This window comes from Leucoraja erinacea, chromosome 6 (assembly GCF_028641065.1).
Source record: "Leucoraja erinacea ecotype New England chromosome 6, Leri_hhj_1, whole genome shotgun sequence".
NCBI lineage: Eukaryota > Metazoa > Chordata > Chondrichthyes > Rajiformes > Rajidae > Leucoraja > Leucoraja erinaceus.
In genome coordinates, this window is record NC_073382.1 from 49,590,792 (window position 1) to 49,609,949 (window position 19,158).

Below are 19,158 nucleotides of genomic sequence, written 5' to 3' on the forward strand. Positions count from 1 at the left end.
ATCACTGAAATTGACAGCCAGGCAAAATCACAAACACTTCCCTGTTACCATGAAAACCTGATACAGTACAACAAAGCTCCAAATTTGTTCCCATTCCCAACAGATTAATACATCACTGCAGCCAGATTATTTTACTGTTTTACCTCACAGGCATTGATAATATTGAGCACCTAATATGGATGCAGATCATGTTCATGATCACTGGTCTGTGACCAGAGAAGTCTGAATCAAGAACATGAACACACACACACACACGTGTATGCATGCGTGTGAATATGTACATGCATGCATCTTTCTGAATACCTTTTCATGTCGCATGGAGCATTTCAGGAGCCTTGTTGTCTATCTGATGTGTCTGATACTGCGCTAATATTAAGCATGCAGTGATGTATTAATCTGTTGGGAATGGGAATCAAGCATTTTCTAAATTGTAATAGATCTTCTATAGTATTTCCAGAGATGAGGAGGAGATTTGTAGGACCTATGTCACCACTGTATTTATGGGGTCACTGGGATTTTTTACATGGGGAACTGCCATTATCAGGATTCTAAAATATATTAGATGTGAACAGAATAAAAAGACCAGAAATCATGGCAGTAGGAAGTGAAACTTTTGGGCAGCAAAGGTGTACATTCACAACGAGTCAGATCTTGGCACTCAGATTCAACCCCGCTGGTCTCCACTTGTCCTTGTGTGTCAAGTGTAAGTGCAGAGTGCCTCCATTGTAGGCATGAAGCGACCTTGACTCCTGTGGAATGGCCTGGGTAGAACAAGACATTGTACCAGAGAGACCCACACCCAAACACACCTTTATCTTTTAATGGTTCTTAAATGTCTCTGACATTCAGAAGTAAATAATTGAAAGGTTTTTTTTAATTAAATGATTAAAACATATTGAAAAATTACTTTTTTTTAATCAACAACAAAATACCTAAAGGACAAATAATTCACCACCTTTCCCTTGACATAATACTCAGAAACCCAGTGAAATCTGATCTGGGTCAGATCAGAGAGGCAATTTTGCCAACATAAATGCAAGATGGACTTGAGCAGTCCAGGGAACTGACAGATTTGTGATTTCACTGTTTTATAGTTCAAAACTTCAGCGTTTGGCAACACTTACACAAAACCGCTGATATTTACCAGCAAGATCCAGGCTGTCATTTTAAATGTAATCTGGAGTTTGAAAATGTTTAAAAATAAATAATATTGCATTTATGTATATTTCTTTTATTGGGTTTGTGTTTTTATAACATTGAGGGACTTTGATGAAACATATAGGCAAGAACATTCAGGAAGATTGTGAGTGCTGCTGTGCAACATTCAAAACTATGTGGAATGTTTCACAGAAAATATAAATACTACTTGCTTATACATAACAAATTGTAAATTATTTTTTTACTGGCTGACCTTTTACACAAATATTTTTCATATTAATCTCTTGTGACGAGAGATACGGAAAGTTAAAAAGACAATTTAATGACTTTTAATCAATTTACTTTTGTGGCTACAGGTTGAGTTTTTCTTTACTTTACTGATTAAAAATTAAGTGGATCTGATAACCACTGTGGACGTTAACAGTCTGTTGGCATAGTTTAGAATCATTTTGCAGTTTGTGCTTCGATGGTTGCAAGGATATAGTTGAATACGAGCAAATAATTTGACTTGATATAATCCATGTGATAATTTATTATACCAAATATCATTCAATATTTGACTGAAATACTACACCTGGACATTTCATTGGCAACAATGTTTTAAATTGAGCCCTTGTTTAAAAATTAAAATACAGTAAAACCGATAATCTGCTATGCCACTATTTGGCAATCTTGGGCAAAACACAAAGTGCTGGAGAAACTCAGCAGGTCAGAAAATGTTTCGGGTTGGGACCTTTCTTTGCTGATTGTGGCAGGGGGGGAGATAGCTGGTATAGAGAGGTGGGGACTGGCCAAAGCCTGGCAAGTGTTAGGCGAGCTGGATCTATGACTTGCTCACCATATGCTGATTCTGACTTCTTTCTAACAGGGCATGACCTGCTTTGTTCCATTCACTGATTCAGATTCAGATTCAATTTTAATTGTCATTGTCAGTGTACAGTACAGAGACAACGAATTGCATTTAGCATCTCCCTGGAAGAGCGACATAGCAAACGATTTGAATAAATAATAATAAGTGTCCGGGGGTGGGGGGGGGGTGATTGGCAGTCACCGAGGTACGTTGTTGAGTAGAGTGACAGCCGCCGGAAAGAAGCTGTTCCTCGACCTGCTGGTTCGGCAACGGAGAGACCTGTAGCGCCTCCCGGATGGTAGGAGGGTAAACAGTCCATGGTTGGGGTGAGAGCAGTCCTTGGCGATGCTGAGCACCCTCCGCAGACAGCGCTTGCTTTGGACAGACTCAATGGAGGGGAGCGAGGAACCGGTGATGCGTTGGGCAATTTTCACCACCCTCTGCAATGCCTTCCGGTCGGAGACAGAGCAGTTGCCATACCATACTGTGATGCAGTTGGTAAGGATGCTCTCGATGATGCAGCGGTAGAAGTTCACCAGGATCTGAGGAGACAGATGGACCTTCTTCAGTCTCCTCAGGAAGAAGAGACGCTGATGAGCCTTCTTGATCAGAGTAGAGGTATTGTGGGTCCAAGAGAGGTCATCGGAGATGTTGACTCCCAGGAACCTGAAGCTAGAAACACGTTCCACCTCCGTCCCGTTAATGTGGATGGGGGTGTGCGTGCCGCCTCTGGACTTCCTGAAGTCTACAATGAGCTCCTTGGTCTTCTTGGAGTTAAGGGCCAGATTGTTGTCAGCGCACCATGCTGCGAAGTGCTGGACCTCCTCCCTGTAGGCCAGCTCATCGTTGTTGCTGATGAGGCCAATCACCGTTGTATCATCTGCATACTTGATGATGGTGTTAGTACCATGTACAGGTGTGCAGTCATAGGTGAAGAGGGAGTAGAGGAGGGGGCTCAGCATACAGCCCTGTGGAACGCCGGTGTTCAGGGTGAGGGTTGAAGAGGTGTGCTTGTCTAACCTCACAGACTGGGGTCTGTTGGTTAGAAAATCCAGTATCCAGTTGCAGAGGGAGGGGTCGATGCCCAGGTTACCGAGTTTGGTGATCAGTTTTGATGGTATAATGGTGTTGAATGCTGAGCAGTAATCGATGAACAGCATTCTTACGTAAGTGTCTCTGTTGTCGAGGTGGGAGAGGGCGGAGTGAAGTGCCGTTGAGATGGCATCCTCCGTACTCCTGTTCTTGCGGTAGGCAAACTGATAGGGATCCAGTGTGGTGGGTAGGCAGCTTTTGAGGTGTGCCAGGACCAGCCTCTCGAAGCACTTGGTGATGATGGGGGTAAGTGCAACTGGGCGGAAGTCGTTGAGGCTTGCCGCAGTGGAGTGTTTTGGCACTGGCACGATGGAGGTGGTTTTAAGGCAAGTGGGGACAACTGCTTGGGCAAGTGACAGGTTGAAGATGTCAGTCCAGACGTCTGTCAGCTGCGCAGCACAGGCCCTGAGCACGCGCCCGGGGATGCCGTCAGGGCCAGCAGCCTTACGTGCATTAGTCCTACTCAGTGCCACGTACACGTCGTAGGGGGTGAGTGTGAGGGGTTGGTGATCGGCAGGTAGCACAGCCTTGATGGCTGTCTCTAGATTGTCCCTGTCGAAGCGGCCATAGAAGTGATTAAGCTCCTCAAGGAAGGAGGCGTCGCTGGATGTGGGGGTGATGTTGGAGGGTCTGTAGTCCGTGATGGCCTGGATGCCTTGCCACATGCGTCGGGGGTCGGAGTTGTTGTTGAAGTGCTCCTCAATCCTGAGCTTATGGCAGTGCTTGGCCTTCCTGATGCCCCTCTTCAGGTTAGCCCTGGATGAACTGTAGGCTCGAGCATCGCCTGACCTGAAAGCGGTGTCCCGTGCTCTCAGAAGTAGCCTGACCTCGCTGTTCATCCATGGCTTCTGATTCGGGTATATGGTCACCTGTTTGAGGGAGGTGACACTATTGATGGTGGAGTTTATAAAGTCCAGAACAGAGGATGTGTAGGAATCAATGTCCGTGTGAGAGTCAAGGGTGGCCTGGGCTGCAAACGCCTTCCAGTCAGTGTTTCCAAAACACTGCTGAAGTGTGAAGTCTGCTTCCTCTGACCAGACTTTAACTGCCCTCACAGTTGGTTTAACCCGTCTGATGAGTGGGGAGTACTTAGGGAGCAGGAACAATGAGACGTGATCAGACTGACCAAGGTGGGGGAGGGGGATGGCTTTGTAAGCTTCAGCCATGTTGGTGTAGACTTTGTCAAGTGTCTTGTCTACTCTAGTGGGGAAGGAGACATGTTGGTGGAATTTGGGGAGTACAGTCTTCAGGTTGGAGTGATTGAAGTCACCCGCAACAATGAAGGCTGCCTCGGGGTTGTGCGTCTGGGGCCCCGATCCCTGCCTTCCCTGGAAAATCACCTGGCTCTGAAAATCATTGTAGCTGCACGATGATAGACACAAAATACTGGAGTGACTCAGCAGGTCAGGCAGCATCTCCAGAGAAAAGGAGTAGGTTTCGGTCCAGAACCCTTCTTCACACCATTTCTGTTCCAACCCACAAACATCACCTATTCCTTTTCTCCAGAGATGCTGCCTAACCCACTGATTTACTCCAGCGTTTTGTGCCTATCTTCGGTATAAATCAGCATCTACAGTTCCTCCTTCATATTGTAACTGCACTCGCTGTTTCCGTTTCTCACACTCCTTTGAAGGTTACCGTGCTCACTGGAAGATTTGTGATTGATGATGTAACATCTTCATCAATCTGTATGAAAAGTGTATTAAAGTATTAATGCAATTACGTCCTAAAGTTCTGAATATCTACCCATCCAGCAGCACCAAACTATTGGGTGTGCCAGATTAATGGAGTTTTGCTATGTATATCTGACTGTGAAATGGATTGTTCCCAGTGTTGACCATTGAGCACTTTGGGGAGCACTGGATTCAAGTTGACTAATCCGTTTCTCTCTTTGCTCTAGGAAGTTAACAAAGAAATGAACACAACATTGTTGGTGCACTTCTTCGGGAAAGAAGGAGATCTTAAGCTCCAGTACAAAGAATTTTATAGGTATGTTTCTGCCCATTCAGATCACTAATTGTTTTGTAGAAGAACACTTTGGCCATTAGTTTAAACAACAGTTTGAATAACTAGATCCCAGCATATAGAGGTCCACCACCGATTATCTAGCAACTGGTGGTCCGGCACCTCTAAACCTCGGACTATCTTTGATTGGACTTTACTAGCTTATCGTTATTCGTTTATCATGTAGCTGTACACCATGAATGGTTCGATTGTAGTCATGTATTGTTTTCCCGCTGACTGGTTAGCACGCTGCATAAGCTTTTTACTGTATTTGGTACACGTGATAATAAACTAAACTAATGCGGATAAAATTAAGAGAGCGCACTTGAAATCCCCCCCCCCAATGTGGAGCCTTGGCCGGGTGAGGAGGCCGGGGCTCTGGGACTCTGGCCTGGAGTCGGCAGATCCCTTCCCACAGCTGACTTAGCGGCATGGTGGCGCAGCTGTAGAGTTGGTGCCTTACAGCACTTGCAGAGCCAGGTTCGATCGCGACTACGGGTGCTGTCTGTACGGAATTTGTACATTCGCCCCATGACCCCCATGCGTTGGCTGGTAGGTGCGGACTCGGTGGGCCAAAGGGCCTGTTTCTGCGGTGTATCTCTAAAGTAAACTGAACTGAAACTAAGACAACCAAAGGCCAACTTTACGGGCCAATATACTGCCCCTCGGCTGCCTAGGTGTACCTTTCCGGTACCATTGGACTCCTCTTGGATGCTGCTATCTCTGTTATTCTGACAAAACAAATAATCCCAGAAAGGCTCTGGAACCAAGAATGCCTGAAAATCGGTGGTGGACCTGCATATAGCTTTTTTAAATGTATTTTTTCAGTTTTCTAAATTTTTCACCTTCAAATCTTAAATGCAAAACATTAACAATGTGGCATTTTGTAACAGTTTGAACAACTGGGTCACAGTATTTATATATAATATATTTTTTAATGTGTTTTTATGGTTTTGTGGGTAATCTTTGTGCCTACCACAGAGATAGAAAACTTTAATTGAACTTGTACTCCCACATCAGACTGTTAAGAGCTCTAGGTCCTGTTTTTATGGTCTATTGCAGATAATTTTTCAACATTTGTAGGTGTTTGAGTACAATGAGGGAGTTGCACATTGTCTTTATGGTTAAGGTATGTGCTCTTGATCACTCCATAAAAGCTGCTTAAAGTTTGTTACATGCCAGTAAACCTGGTTTTGTGCAGTTATTTAGAAGATAAAAGGGTCAGCATGGTTTCTACCTTGGTTCAGATATCACTTTTCACCCAATTTGTATTTGTTGGTAAATCAACCAAATCATCTTTCTAGTTCCTAATGGAAAAAATGTGATTTTTATCTGAGCTTTCTTCAGAACACTTTACCACACACATAAAATCATTGTTGGCCATTGATCAAAGTGCCTGTGTGTTTTGAAAGGAGGTGACTGATGAGCCATACAGATATGTCTCTAATTGTCAAAAAGAAAGCAGTAATATTTCACAATGAGATTGGTTTGCTTTATACCTAAGAGTTGCGATAGATTCAAAAGGAAAAAAGGTTGTGTGAAACCTAGGTAAGATTATTAAACTTATTGTAATATCTAGAGCCAGGATTTTGCCATAAATGCCATGTGCCTTTTCATGCCTTTTTTAATGATTTCACCAGGTTAATGCCTTTTTCACAATTGAGTGCCTAAATCAGCCTTTTCTTTGCCGTTTTGCTAAAAGCCATGCTATTTTCTCTAGTTGTACTGTGATTACAATGACGTTTTCTATGTTAACACATTAATATTAATGTTATTATTAACGTGTTAACATACTAAAACTTACAAGAAAACTTCCACCACTGGGGCAAAACCCGGGGCGCCACCGTCGGTTGTTCATTCGTTCGTGCCGCTGCCCGCTGGTTCAGTTTTCTCCAAGATCTATTTAAGAAAGAACTGCTGGAAAAATCGAAGGTAGACGAAAAATGCTGGAGAAACTCAGCGGGTGAGGCAACATCTATGGAGAGAAGGAATAGGCGATGTTTCGGGTCGAGACCCTTCTTCAGACTGATGTGGGGGGGGACGGGAAAAAGAAAGGAAGAGGCGGAGACAGTAGGACTAGAAGGAGAGCTGGGAAGGGGGAGGGGAGGAGGGAGAAGACAAGGGCTATCTAAAATTAGAGATGTCAATGTTGATACCGCTGGGGTGTAGACTACCCAAGCAAATAATCTGAGTTTTCGAGTGATTTGTGCAAGGCATTCATTGATGCTGGAATTCCACTGTGGAAATGTGAAAACAAATATCTGAGGTTTTTTAGAGAAAAACACAGAGGAACATATACCAAGCGAGTCATCATTATGGAAAAATTATGTTGACAGCAACTTCAACATTGTTGTGCAGAAAATTAGAGATGAAGTTGCATGCAACAAAATATGGATCCCAATAGGCAAGAGATCCGATGCTGTGGGGAGATATGTTGCCAATATGGTCATCGGTACACTGGAAGCAGGTCAACCATCAAAGGAGTATTTGTTGACATCCGAAGTATTGGGGAAGTCAAACAGCTCAACTATTGCTCAGCTGTTTACATCTTCACTCGCTGTAATTTGGCCAGAAAGTATAAAACACGAGAATGTACTTCAGTTTGTGACTTAAAGTTTTATTCCCCAAAATGTTGCATTGGACATGCTTAGCTCAAAGACTTCATAGAATTGACAAGCACAGACATAGCTTGTTTCCAAATGTCGGTCACGTCGTTTCCAATGTCAAGAAAATCTTCCTCAAAGTACCGTCACATGTACAGTTGTTGAAGGAAATGGCACCCGAGATTCCGCTGCCTCCTCAGCCCGTTTTGACTAGGTGGGGTACATGGCTCTCTGCTGTACTCTACTATGCTGCAAACTTTGAAAAGTTACAAAATCGTCAACTGTTTTGAAGAAGAAAAATCTGCTACAGTCGGGATCGTCAGTAAAATCATGCAGAAAAAGTCCCTCCACCGCGATCTTGTGTTTGTTGCTTCCAATTTTGCAAACATCCCACAAGCTATCACTTCCCTTGAGAAACGTGACGAAGCATTAGGGAATAACTTGCAGGTTTTCAACAAAGTAACTGACGATATTCGTAAAGTTCTTGGCGATGTAGGTAAAGACATACAAGGAAAATGTGAGGGTGGTTTTAGCTAACAAAGTTCTTGAAGAACTACAGAACATTGCTAAAGTTCTCAAAGGTAGTTGTAAAGCACAAGATATCAATATGAATATAGTGTCTGTAGCTTGTTTCGGCTATGCACCAGTGACCTCAGCTGGAGTAGAAAAACGTTTTTCACAACTGAAGCATATTCTGTCTGGCAGACGACATATTTTAACGCCAGATAATTTGAAAAAAATGCTAGTAATTATGTGCAACCAGGCAACTTTGGTCATTTAATGTAGTATACCTTTATATTATTATTTTTAACCATATTTTGGTGGTGGAAATAAGTGCCTTTTATGCCTTTTTTTTTGTCAATAAATGCCTTTTTGTGCCTTTCTTGCAATTTTATAATGCCTTTTTGCCTGCCTATTTCAGTTGTTTAATGCCTAAACATCCTGGCTCTAGTAATATCCATCTTTGTAAAACTATCTTCAACTGAGCCTGAAAGCAGAAATATGAGGGGAAAGCATGCTGTTATCTCATGGCAAAGCTTGTATAATTGTAGGTTTCTATTTTAAAACAAAAATATTAAGCACAATGTCCAAAAAGCTCTCCAGTAATCATGTTTATTCCATCAATGTAGGTACTATCTGTTCAGATTCTCATTTGAAAACCTTGGATAATGGAAATCATTAACAATTTAGAACAATGAAATGCAATGCTTATGGAATATACCTGCTTTAAGACTGTCAAAATATCTTTGCAACCTTTTTATCTGATTCTTAATTATCATTTAATATAGTCATGCTATGTTAGAAAGTAAATGCTAAGTAATACTATTGTTAAGATCATAATTATTTTTATTTGTTATATGTGAAATACAAATTTTGGAATAGATTATTATGATCCACAGCAAGCACTCTCAGGAAGAGAGTACATATAGAGACTATTTTGAATTGAACAGATGACCACAGACCTTGCTTTCCATCACTTTCTGTTGGCTCTGCTTCTTGACAAGAGTGTTCAGTCAGGAATCCAGCCTTCTGTCTTTCACCCAGACATATTGTTTAAAAAAGGAATAAAACATTCTCATATACTAGCTTTCTACATGACATGAAGCAGGTACAGCCCAAGAGTGAAAATGTTCACTTACTAATCACCCAATCAAGAAGTGACCTGAAGATAACTTTCCCAGATCTGGAAGGAATTTTGTAAAGGGCAGAAGACAAAATTGAAACGAAAAGTAAATAGCAAATTATACTGAAAGTTAAAACAAAAACTATCGGAGCAGTGATGGATTTAAAATAAAAGTAAACCAACAAAGAAAAAAATAGAAGGAATGAACAATTAGGAAGAATTTAAAATATTGCCATTCAAAAAATGAATTGCTCAAACTGCAGAAAATCTGCCTTTTAGATTGCCTTTGCCAGTCTGATGCTTAAATGGAGAAAACTAGACACAGCAGTCATTTATTTTATTCCAGCAACATTAGCAATTATATGGTAGCCATTAACAATGAAATTAATGCTTTCAGTTTTTATTTGTCAATTGTACTCTTCTGTGACCTTAACAATAACCAACCATTTTATCTTCCTTTTCTCTTGGGGATCTCAACTCCTTGCTGAGAAACCATTTTAAGATTGTGTAGCCATATTCATAAAGAGCGTTAATAATGCATGTCATAGGATCACCCTCTGCAGAGACCTCACAGCCAAGATGAGTCTGTCCTTCCTTGATCCAGTATCCAGACACGTGTTTTACTGGAACCATTGGGCACTTGGGAAGTGGAACAAAGGTTGAGCTTCCCTGCTCCATAAATTGGTACATTTCATGTTAAATCTATCACATGTATTAATGCCAGGTTGTGCGTAGTTATTTCAAGACAAACTAGTAATTAAAGTTAGACAAAAAATGCTTGAGAAACTCGGCGGGTGAGGCAGCATCTATGGAAAGAAAGAATTGGCGACGTTTCGGGTCAAGACTGTTCTTCAGACTGATTTTGACCTGAAAAGTCGCCAATTCCTTCTCTCCATATATGTTGCCTCACCCGCTGTATTTCTCCAGTATTTTTTGTCTACCTTCGATTTTTCCAGCATCTGCAGTTCTTTCTTAGACATTAGTAATTAAAGTGGTACCTTCCTCAACTTGATTCAGCTACTGATTAGATAAACTTGCTATCTACCAGAAGCAATAGAAACTGGATTTATCAACTTCAAACCAACCTTTTCTGGATTGGATAGTACTCAGAATTGGTAACAAAATAGATATGGTTCAACATACACAGATAGAGAATGGGTAGGATGATAGAACACCCATGATTTTAACTCTATTCCATACTGACCCTGATGTTGTATCTCCAGTGCATGACACAAAGCTGGGTGGCAGTGTGAACTGTGAAGAGGATGCTATGAGGATGCAGGATGACTTGGACAGGTTGGGGGAGTGGGCAGATGCATGGCAGATGCAATTTAATGTGAATAAATGTGAGGTTATCCACTTTGGTGGCAAAAACAGGAAAGCAGATTATTAAATGGTGTTGCTGGGAAAAGGGGAAGTACAACGGGATCTGGGGGTCCTTGTTCATCAGTCACTGAAAGTAAGCATGCAGGTACAGCAGGCAGTGAAGAAAGCGAATGGCATGTTGGCTTTCACAACAAGAGGAGTTGAGTATAGGAGCAAAGAGGTCCTTCTGCAGTTCTACTGGGCCTTAGTGAGACCACACCTGCAGTATTGTGTGCAGTTTTGGTCTCCAAATTTGAGGAAGGACATTCTTGCTATTGAGGGAGTGCAGCGTAGGTTCACCAGGTTAATTCCCGGGATGGCGGGACTGTCATATGTTGATAGAATGGAGCGGCTGGGCTTGTATACTCTGGAATTTAGAAGGATGAGAGAGGATCTTATTGAAACATATAAGATTATTAAGGGTTTGGATACGCTGGAGGCAGGAAAAGTTCCCGATGTTGGGGGAGTCCAGAACCAGGGGCCACAGTTTAAGAATAAGGTGTTAGCCATTTGGAACGGAGATGAGGAAAAACAGAGTAATGAGTCTGTGGAATTCCCTGTGTCAGAAGGTAGTGGAGGCCGGTTCTCTGGATATTTTCGAGAGAGTTAGATAGAGCTCTTAAAGATATTAGAGTCAGGGGATATGGTGAGAAGGCAGGGACGGGGTACTGATTGTGGATGATCAGCCATGATCACATTTAATGGCGGTGCTGGCTCGAACGGCCGAATGGCCTACTCCTGCACCTATTGTCTATTGTCTATTATTGGGATGGTCAATCTCCTTTGGTGTACCTGATTGATATCAGCACCCCTGGACTCGGATGGGAAGAGGAGGGTGGGGGAAAGCAATTAGCACAAATTAGCACAAATTACTCTTGGATTGTTGGCCTGCCAGGAAATGCATGTGTCGACATCAAGTGAAGACTGAAGAAGGGTCTCGAACTGAAAATCACCCATTCCATCTCACCAGAGATGCCTCCTGTCCTGCTGAGTTACTCCAGTTTTTTGTGTGTCTATTTTCAGGTAAATACTAGTTGGACATGGCTTCAAGCCTTAGTTGAACAGCCTGTGGACACTCATAGCAAAATGAAATATAAAATTACTTAAAATAAAAACTATATTAACAGTTAGTCATTCTAACCATTTAGAGGAATGCAACTTAAACATTAACTTGTACAGGAAACTGAGGAGTGCAACTTTTACATCACCTTGTGCAGATAATGACTTAATTTAAGCCTTACCTTTAATTATACATGGGATGCCAAGTGAGAAATGTGATTTTACAGGAACATAAAGCAGAATGTGATGATGGGCTTTAATGACTCAGCTGCCACAGGCGTGAATGAGTTACAGACTAAACTCGTGACATATTCCCATAAACTATTTGCTCCCCATTGTGTATCATATTCCTAACACATGTTGAGTTAAAACCGGCATTTCCCATTAATAATTTTTAAATGTGCAAATGTGCATGAGCAGACGAGAGCACCGTAGTAGGCAGCAGCTACATACAAATGATAATGTTTCTCAGATACACTGCATTTTGCTGGTGAGCAGTTTAGAATCCTTTGGATATCTGAAGTCAAATGGAAAGTTTGACAGCAGAAATTGTGACATTAGGAAAGTTCTTCAAGGACAATTATGTATTTTAGAAATGCGGAAACCGATGTAACATAGGTAAATGTGACAGTCTGTGTGTACAAAGCAAGATCCATCTACCTTAAACATTTGAGGGGTTCATTCATGTCTGGGTCAAAAATGTAGAGATGGGTCAGTAAAGCCATAATCGTTATAGTGCATCGGCCTTTTCACAACAAAATGCGAATGATCCCAGGAATTATTGATGAGCATTTAACGGCACTGGGCCTGTACCCGCTGGAGTTTGGAAGGACGAGAGGAGACCTCATTGAAACTTACGGAATAATGAAAGGCCTGGATAGAGTGAATGTGGAGTGGATGTCGTGGGAGTCTGGGACCAGAGGCCATAGCCTCAGAATAAAAGGACACACCTTTAGAAAGGAGGAGGAATTTAGAGGGTGGTGAATAGTTAGAGGGTGGTGAATCTGTGGAATTTATTGCCACATAAAGCTGTGGTGGCAAAGTCAATGGATATTTTTAAGGTGGAGATTGATACGTTTTAGGTTAGTATGGGTGTCAGGGGTTATGGGGCGAAGACAGGAGAATGGGGTTGAGAGAGAAAGCTAGATCAGCCATATTTGAATGGCGGAGTAGACTTGTTGGGCCAAATGGCCTAATTCTGCTCCTACAACTTATGAACATAAATAATATTGGCACCTAGGAAAGGTGGAATTAATTGAAGAATTAAGCTTTGTTGTTAAATGTAAGAGTAATTTTGCCTTTTAAAGTACAAGATGTGCATGTGGAATTCTGCGTTGCAATGATTTCTCCACATCAAGCAGGGTTCTTATTCGGCGAGCTTGTTTTTAATTGTGTTTTAAATGTTTCTTTAATTTGAGGTTGCACAATTGAGACTGACAAACCTGATTTTTTTAATGTGAAATTGCAGGTTTATCATGTACAAATTATATCTTAATACTTATACAAGTCTATGATATATCTTAATACTTATTCATGTCTATGAAACAAGTATTAATACTTATTTCAAGTCTATGTGAAAAGGCGGATGCACCATAAGAAGTCAAAATAAGCAGAAATGTTGTACTGGACACAAAATAAGCAGGAAATGAGACTGGGTTAGAATTTAAACAGCTGTAAATTAAGAATTGGTGATAGCATTTCATCTTTAGGCATTTTCTATTAAAAGTTATCCAGATATCATCAACAATCGTCCTGCCAGTGGTGAAAAATTATCTTAGAACTAAGAAACTTAAGCCACAAAGTTTGAAGCCCAGGGCAACAAATTTAAACCTTGCCTTTTGGATCCAGTTGTTCTGCATCAAATTTAATCCAACAAAATCCTGCTGAATATTTTGATGATTGGTTCCAAAGCTTATATAAATACCCTGTTTACAAAACCTTCAATACTGCCTTGCAGAATGTGCCGCCAAAGTATATCCTTGAATGCCTATTAATGCATTAGTTCTGGATAAAGTGCCCTGCATCACAGCAATGTTATGATGCTAATCCTGGATTTAGCCACTCAGAATCAATTCCGATTTAATACATTCAATTTTTCAAACATCAAGAATGCCATCATTTGGAATTTTCCTTGAGACGTGACAAATTAAATTTTCTATTTACATTTGTTTCTAATAGTTGAAAGAAGAATCGGAATGATTATATTCTTCAGGCTTTATGACAGGATTTTCTGGGGTTTAATGTAGACAAAACAAAATTTCCAGACTACTTTGCAATTGTTGAGAAGCATATGCAGGGTTAATCAATGCTGCTCATCATTAAACACTGGGCTCTCGGCCAGGCAACTGTATTTTAATGTTAGTTTCGACTGGCTTTACAACTTGGCAGTCTTCACCAGGCAGGTTTTATAAGTTATCAGCTGAGCTGGTCAATGTACAGCACTGCATGGGTGATGGAGAAACATGGAACTGCCAGGAATCAGTCTGTTACGAAAGCACCTATTTTCTGCCACTTGTAACAACTGCAATGTTCATCATGTCAACAATGTCGCGTGTATTAGCGGAGTCACCACAAAGGACAGGCAGCTAGGTTAAAACGTTTGGAATAGGTTTAGATTTATTATTGTCATGCATTCCGAGGTACAGTGAAAAGCTTTGTTCTCCATGTTATTCAATCAGATCCGATAATACTATACATAAATACAATCAAGTCAAACTGAAGTACAATAGGTAGAGCAAAGGTGAAGATACAGAGTGCAGAATATAATTCTCATTCTTTGGAGCACATCAGTTACTGAGACAAAGTCCGGAGTCCGCAATGGTATAAAGGTGAATCGAACGGTACCCGCTAATTTATTTACTGGAAGCGTATTTCTTCCAACTCACACTCATTTAGTGTATTACGCCACTAGTTTCATTGTTGACCGTCGTTCTATTGATTTTAAAGATGTACTCAATGTAAAAAAAACTTGAAGTATTGCAAAAGAATTTACTGCAGTTTGTCCATAAAATATTTAGCAATAATTGTTTTCTTCAAGAAAATATTAAGCAGGTTCAAAATGTGTAACATGCGTTATTCTAACCTTTACACGCAGGACTGCTTTTTATATTTGTGTGGATATAATTTACCTGCTGTAAGTGCCTTTGGAAAGCTTCTACCACCCTCTGCTGGTGATATGCTTCATATTTTGCATCCCCCATAATCCAATGTTTGGCTCACTTTAACAAATGAATTGCGCTTTTCTTCGAAGCTACCATGTGTTTTTTTTCCCAGTTTCCATTGCCATTTTTTACATAACCTATGTTCAGAAACATATAAAGAAGATTTATCTTGTACATCCTATATCTTAATACTTAATCAGTCCTGTGGGGGATACAAAGTAGAAATTATTGGAGGAAAGATTATTTCAGTGCTATCAGGGTTGAATGTGTATTGAATGCATTTTATTGTAGATGCCTCCATGGTAATTTTTGCTTCTTGATATTTTATCAAGTCTGCGAGAACAAGAGACTGCATTAAGTTGTGAGTCAGTGTGAGGTGGATAGTTTTTTTTTAAAGAAACATTTATGGGACACACTATGTATAAATACTTAAAAAGTGTAAATAGTTTTTTGTTGAATTAGAAATTCACTGTGTCAGTCATCTTATTCGTTTGAATATGTGTGCATTTTTGATGCAAATATTTTTTAATACTGTTTAGTATAACCTTAAACCAAAAGAGTCATTAACACTCCCGAAGCAAACTGACAAATGAAAATTCACATTTTCCAGATAGCAGTCTCTTTTATATCAGTGTGCTACACTTCTGGTTTTTTTAATCAATGTTCATGGCTAAAGGGCTGTTTTTTTAGTTATCGCTTAAGATGTAATGGTAGCTCAAGCTTACAAAGATACAGGTCTCCAATACCCTCGGGTCCCTGCATCTTTCATGTGTTTTATTAATTAGAAAGTATTCATAAAAAGGACTTCCTAATAAGGGCTGAGCATAGCTGAAGGAGTCAGAAGACGGGTCCCAACCCGAAACGTCATCTATTCACGTCCTGGAGAGACGGCCTTACCTGCTGAGTTACTCCAGTACCTTGTGTTTATTTTAGAGATACAGCATGGAAACGGGCCATCAGTCATCAATCACCAAAAACACAGACTATCAATCACCCGTTCACACGTTCTATGACTTGAACTTGAACTTGAACTATATTATCCCACTTTCGCATCCACTCCCTACAAACCAGGGGCAATTTACAGAAGCCAATTAACCTTCAAACCCACGCATCTTTGAGATGTGGGTGGAAACCGGAGCACCCAGAGGAAACCCACATGGTCACAGGGAAAATGTGAAAACCAGAGGCAACACCCGTGGTCAGGATCAAACCTGGGTCTCTTAACGTTTAAGAAAGAACTGCAGATGTTGGAACAATCGAAGGTAGACATAAAATGTTGGAGAAACTCAGCGGGTAAGGCAGCATCTATGGAGAGAAGGAATAGACGATGTTTCGGGTCGAGACCCTTCTTCAGACTGATGTCGGGTGGGTGGGGGGAAAGAGAAAATAAGTAGGCAGAGACAGTAGGACGTGGGAGAAGGGGGAGGGGAAGGAGGGAAAAAGCAAGGGCTATCTAAAATTAGAGAAGTCAACATTCATACCGCTGAGGTGCAAACTACCTAAGCGAAATATGAGGTTGTGTTCCTCCAATTTGCGCTGGACCTCACTCTGGCAATGGAGGAGGCCCAGGACAGAAAGGTCAGATTGGGAATGGGAGGGGGTTGAAGTGCTGAGCAACCGGGCGATCAGGTTGATTAACACGGACTGAGCGGAGGTGTTCAGCGAAGCGATCGCCGAGCCTGCGCTTGGTCTCGCTGGTGTAGAGCAGTTGACACCTAGAACAGCGGATGCAGTAGATGAAGTTGGAGGAGGTGCAGGTGAACCTCTGCCTCACCTTGGATGGAGTCGAGGGGGGAGGTAAAGGGACAAGTGTTGCATTTCCAGTGGTTTCAGGGGAAAGTACCCGAGGAGGTGGTGGTTTGGGTGGAAAGGGACAAATTGACCTAGAGTTACGAAGGAAGGATAGTCCCCCTTGTCCTCACCTTCTACCCCATCAGCCGTCGCATACAACATATAATCGTCTGACATTTTCACCACCTACAACGGGATCCCATGACTGGCCACATCTACCCATCTCCTTCCCTTTCTGCTTTCCGCAGAGATTGTTCCCTCCGCAACTCCCTGGACAATTCCTTCTCTCCATAGATGCTGCCTCACCCGCTGAGTTTCTCCAGCATTTTTTGTCTACCTGGGTCTCTTAACGTTGTGATGCAGCAGCTCTGCCAGCTGTGCTATGCAACATTCCAGCATCTGCAATTCCTTGAGTTTCCATAGCTGATAATGTAGTGTAGAAGAGGGGTTTGTATTCTGTGCCATATCTACTTGTAATTGAGTCATATTCATCTTAAAGCAACAGAGCAATATCTAATAAAAAAAGTCTGTTTTTGTTTTTCTCTGGCATTTACCTGATTTAATTTGCCTGACAAACTACAGAGGATTAACACAACAGAAAGAAGCTGCAAGTGTACATGTTTGGACACAGACACTTCTTTAATTAATTTTCTGGCTGTCAGTCTTCTCTGACTTTGACTGGGAAGACTTATACAAGTCAGCAAAACAAAAGCCACATTGTTTGCTTCTAAGGGTGAACTAAATATTTTCTAAAGACTCTGCCAGTGGTTTATAGAAATAACTGCTGGCGATTGCCATTTATGTTTGGCATCTGTGAGCGAGGAAACACCTTCTCTGCAGTTCTCCTTGATGCTGGAGGCATTAGGATCATTTATATGGAAGATATTGACATTGCCAATAGCTTAGCAATATTAATGTAATACAAAGAAATGGAAATCCTGGAATGAGCAGATTCTATAATCTACCAGTCTGATTTGTTCACAGAAACTGCATTTGAGGTGCCTTTACACCATCTCTGTCTAATGTATTGAATTGTTTGAGAGAAAGACATGAGAATCTTTTTCCTCAACTCCATAGGTTAATGGTTTGATAGCTGCCTGATGTTCCCATTTTCATAATTGATATGTGCCCTTGTTTATTGCAAGTGATATTTGGTGGAACCAATGGCATACATGTTAGGATTAGAGCAGGGGTTGGCAATCTTGTTCTGCAGAGGGGCCAGGACACATGTCTGTGAGCGGATGGCGGGCCACGTCTATCACGTGTCCACATGGATCCCGCCCCTTTGAGGACGCCACCCGCAGTACTGGCCCCTAGTTACGAGCGTTCAGGCACATGGCGTACTAATGGACCATTGCCTTGGCTCTGTCCTGAAGGCGGTGGCTCAAATACTCACACTCACTCAGGCCTGTTGACAACCCTGATCCCGACAGTGAAGCCCAGACACAGAAGGTGCGCAGCCGTGCCGGCGGCTTTGCACAAGATACGGTGCAGCCAGAGCTCGGCGTTCGACAGCTCCGCAATTGTGGCCGCCAGCGCAGGCCTCCTTGCGTATTTACGTCACGGCGCCTGGGCACCTCGAGCCCGGGAGGTACCGGAGATGAAGGAAGTCTGCGGGCCGGATGATTACGGAAAAAAACACACGCCTGCTTTCGGGTTACGGGCCGCATTCGGCCCGGGGGCAGTAGGTTGCCGACCCCTGGATTAGAGAGTGTTTAATTGTCTTATGTACCGACAATGGAATAATGAAATGTTTACTTGCAGTAAACACACTAATCAGAGATAACATTTAATAACCAAAAATAAATAAATTATTAACATCAATACTAGTAAACATCTTGAACCTGATGGTCATGGTTTTCAGACTCCTATACCTTCTTCCCAAAGCTAAGAATGAAATGAGAGCATGGCCAGTATGGTGTGGATTCATGATGCCGGCTGGCTTTCTGAGACAGCACCTATTTTAGATCCCTTCGAAGGTGATTTCATAGACCACTTGATTTTCTGTGCTGAATTTATTCATTTTATTTCAGTTCTATTCCTCACTGAGCCTCAAAGCTTCATGGCCTTTCAGGGCTACACCCACTAATAGCAGGATTCTGTCTATTTGCAGCTCAGAATTGTATTCCATCTCATTCACCACATTACCCAGCATATGCCTCCCACCAAGATATGCACAACATGTACCTCAGTTATTGCAATCAAACCAAGGGATTATTCCATGATAGTGCAAACTAGGGTCTATTTATTGTCACATGTTTTCTGAGATTTCTCCAACCCCGAGATATTATAATGGTCAATTAACCTACAGACCTGCACATTTTTGGGATGTGGGAAGAAAACACACAGATCTGGAAGAAACCCAAACAGTCATGGGGATAAAGTGAAAATGCCACATAGACAGCATCATAGCCATGATCATATTGAATGGCAGTGCTGGCTCGAAGAGCC

The 19,158-nt window shown here is 41.8% G+C and overlaps 1 protein-coding gene across 3 annotated transcripts in view; it reads left to right on the forward strand.

Annotated features, from left to right (window-relative positions):
* micu2 (mitochondrial calcium uptake 2) overlaps positions 1-19,158 on the forward strand; it is a 285,685-nt gene that overhangs the window by 253,965 nt on the left and 12,562 nt on the right. For all 3 annotated transcript variants that reach the window (XM_055636971.1, XM_055636973.1, XM_055636972.1), the window contains exon 9: positions 5,001-5,089. In XM_055636971.1, coding sequence (XP_055492946.1) covers positions 5,001-5,089 — 89 coding nt within the window. The remainder of the gene's footprint in view (positions 1-5,000; positions 5,090-19,158) is intronic.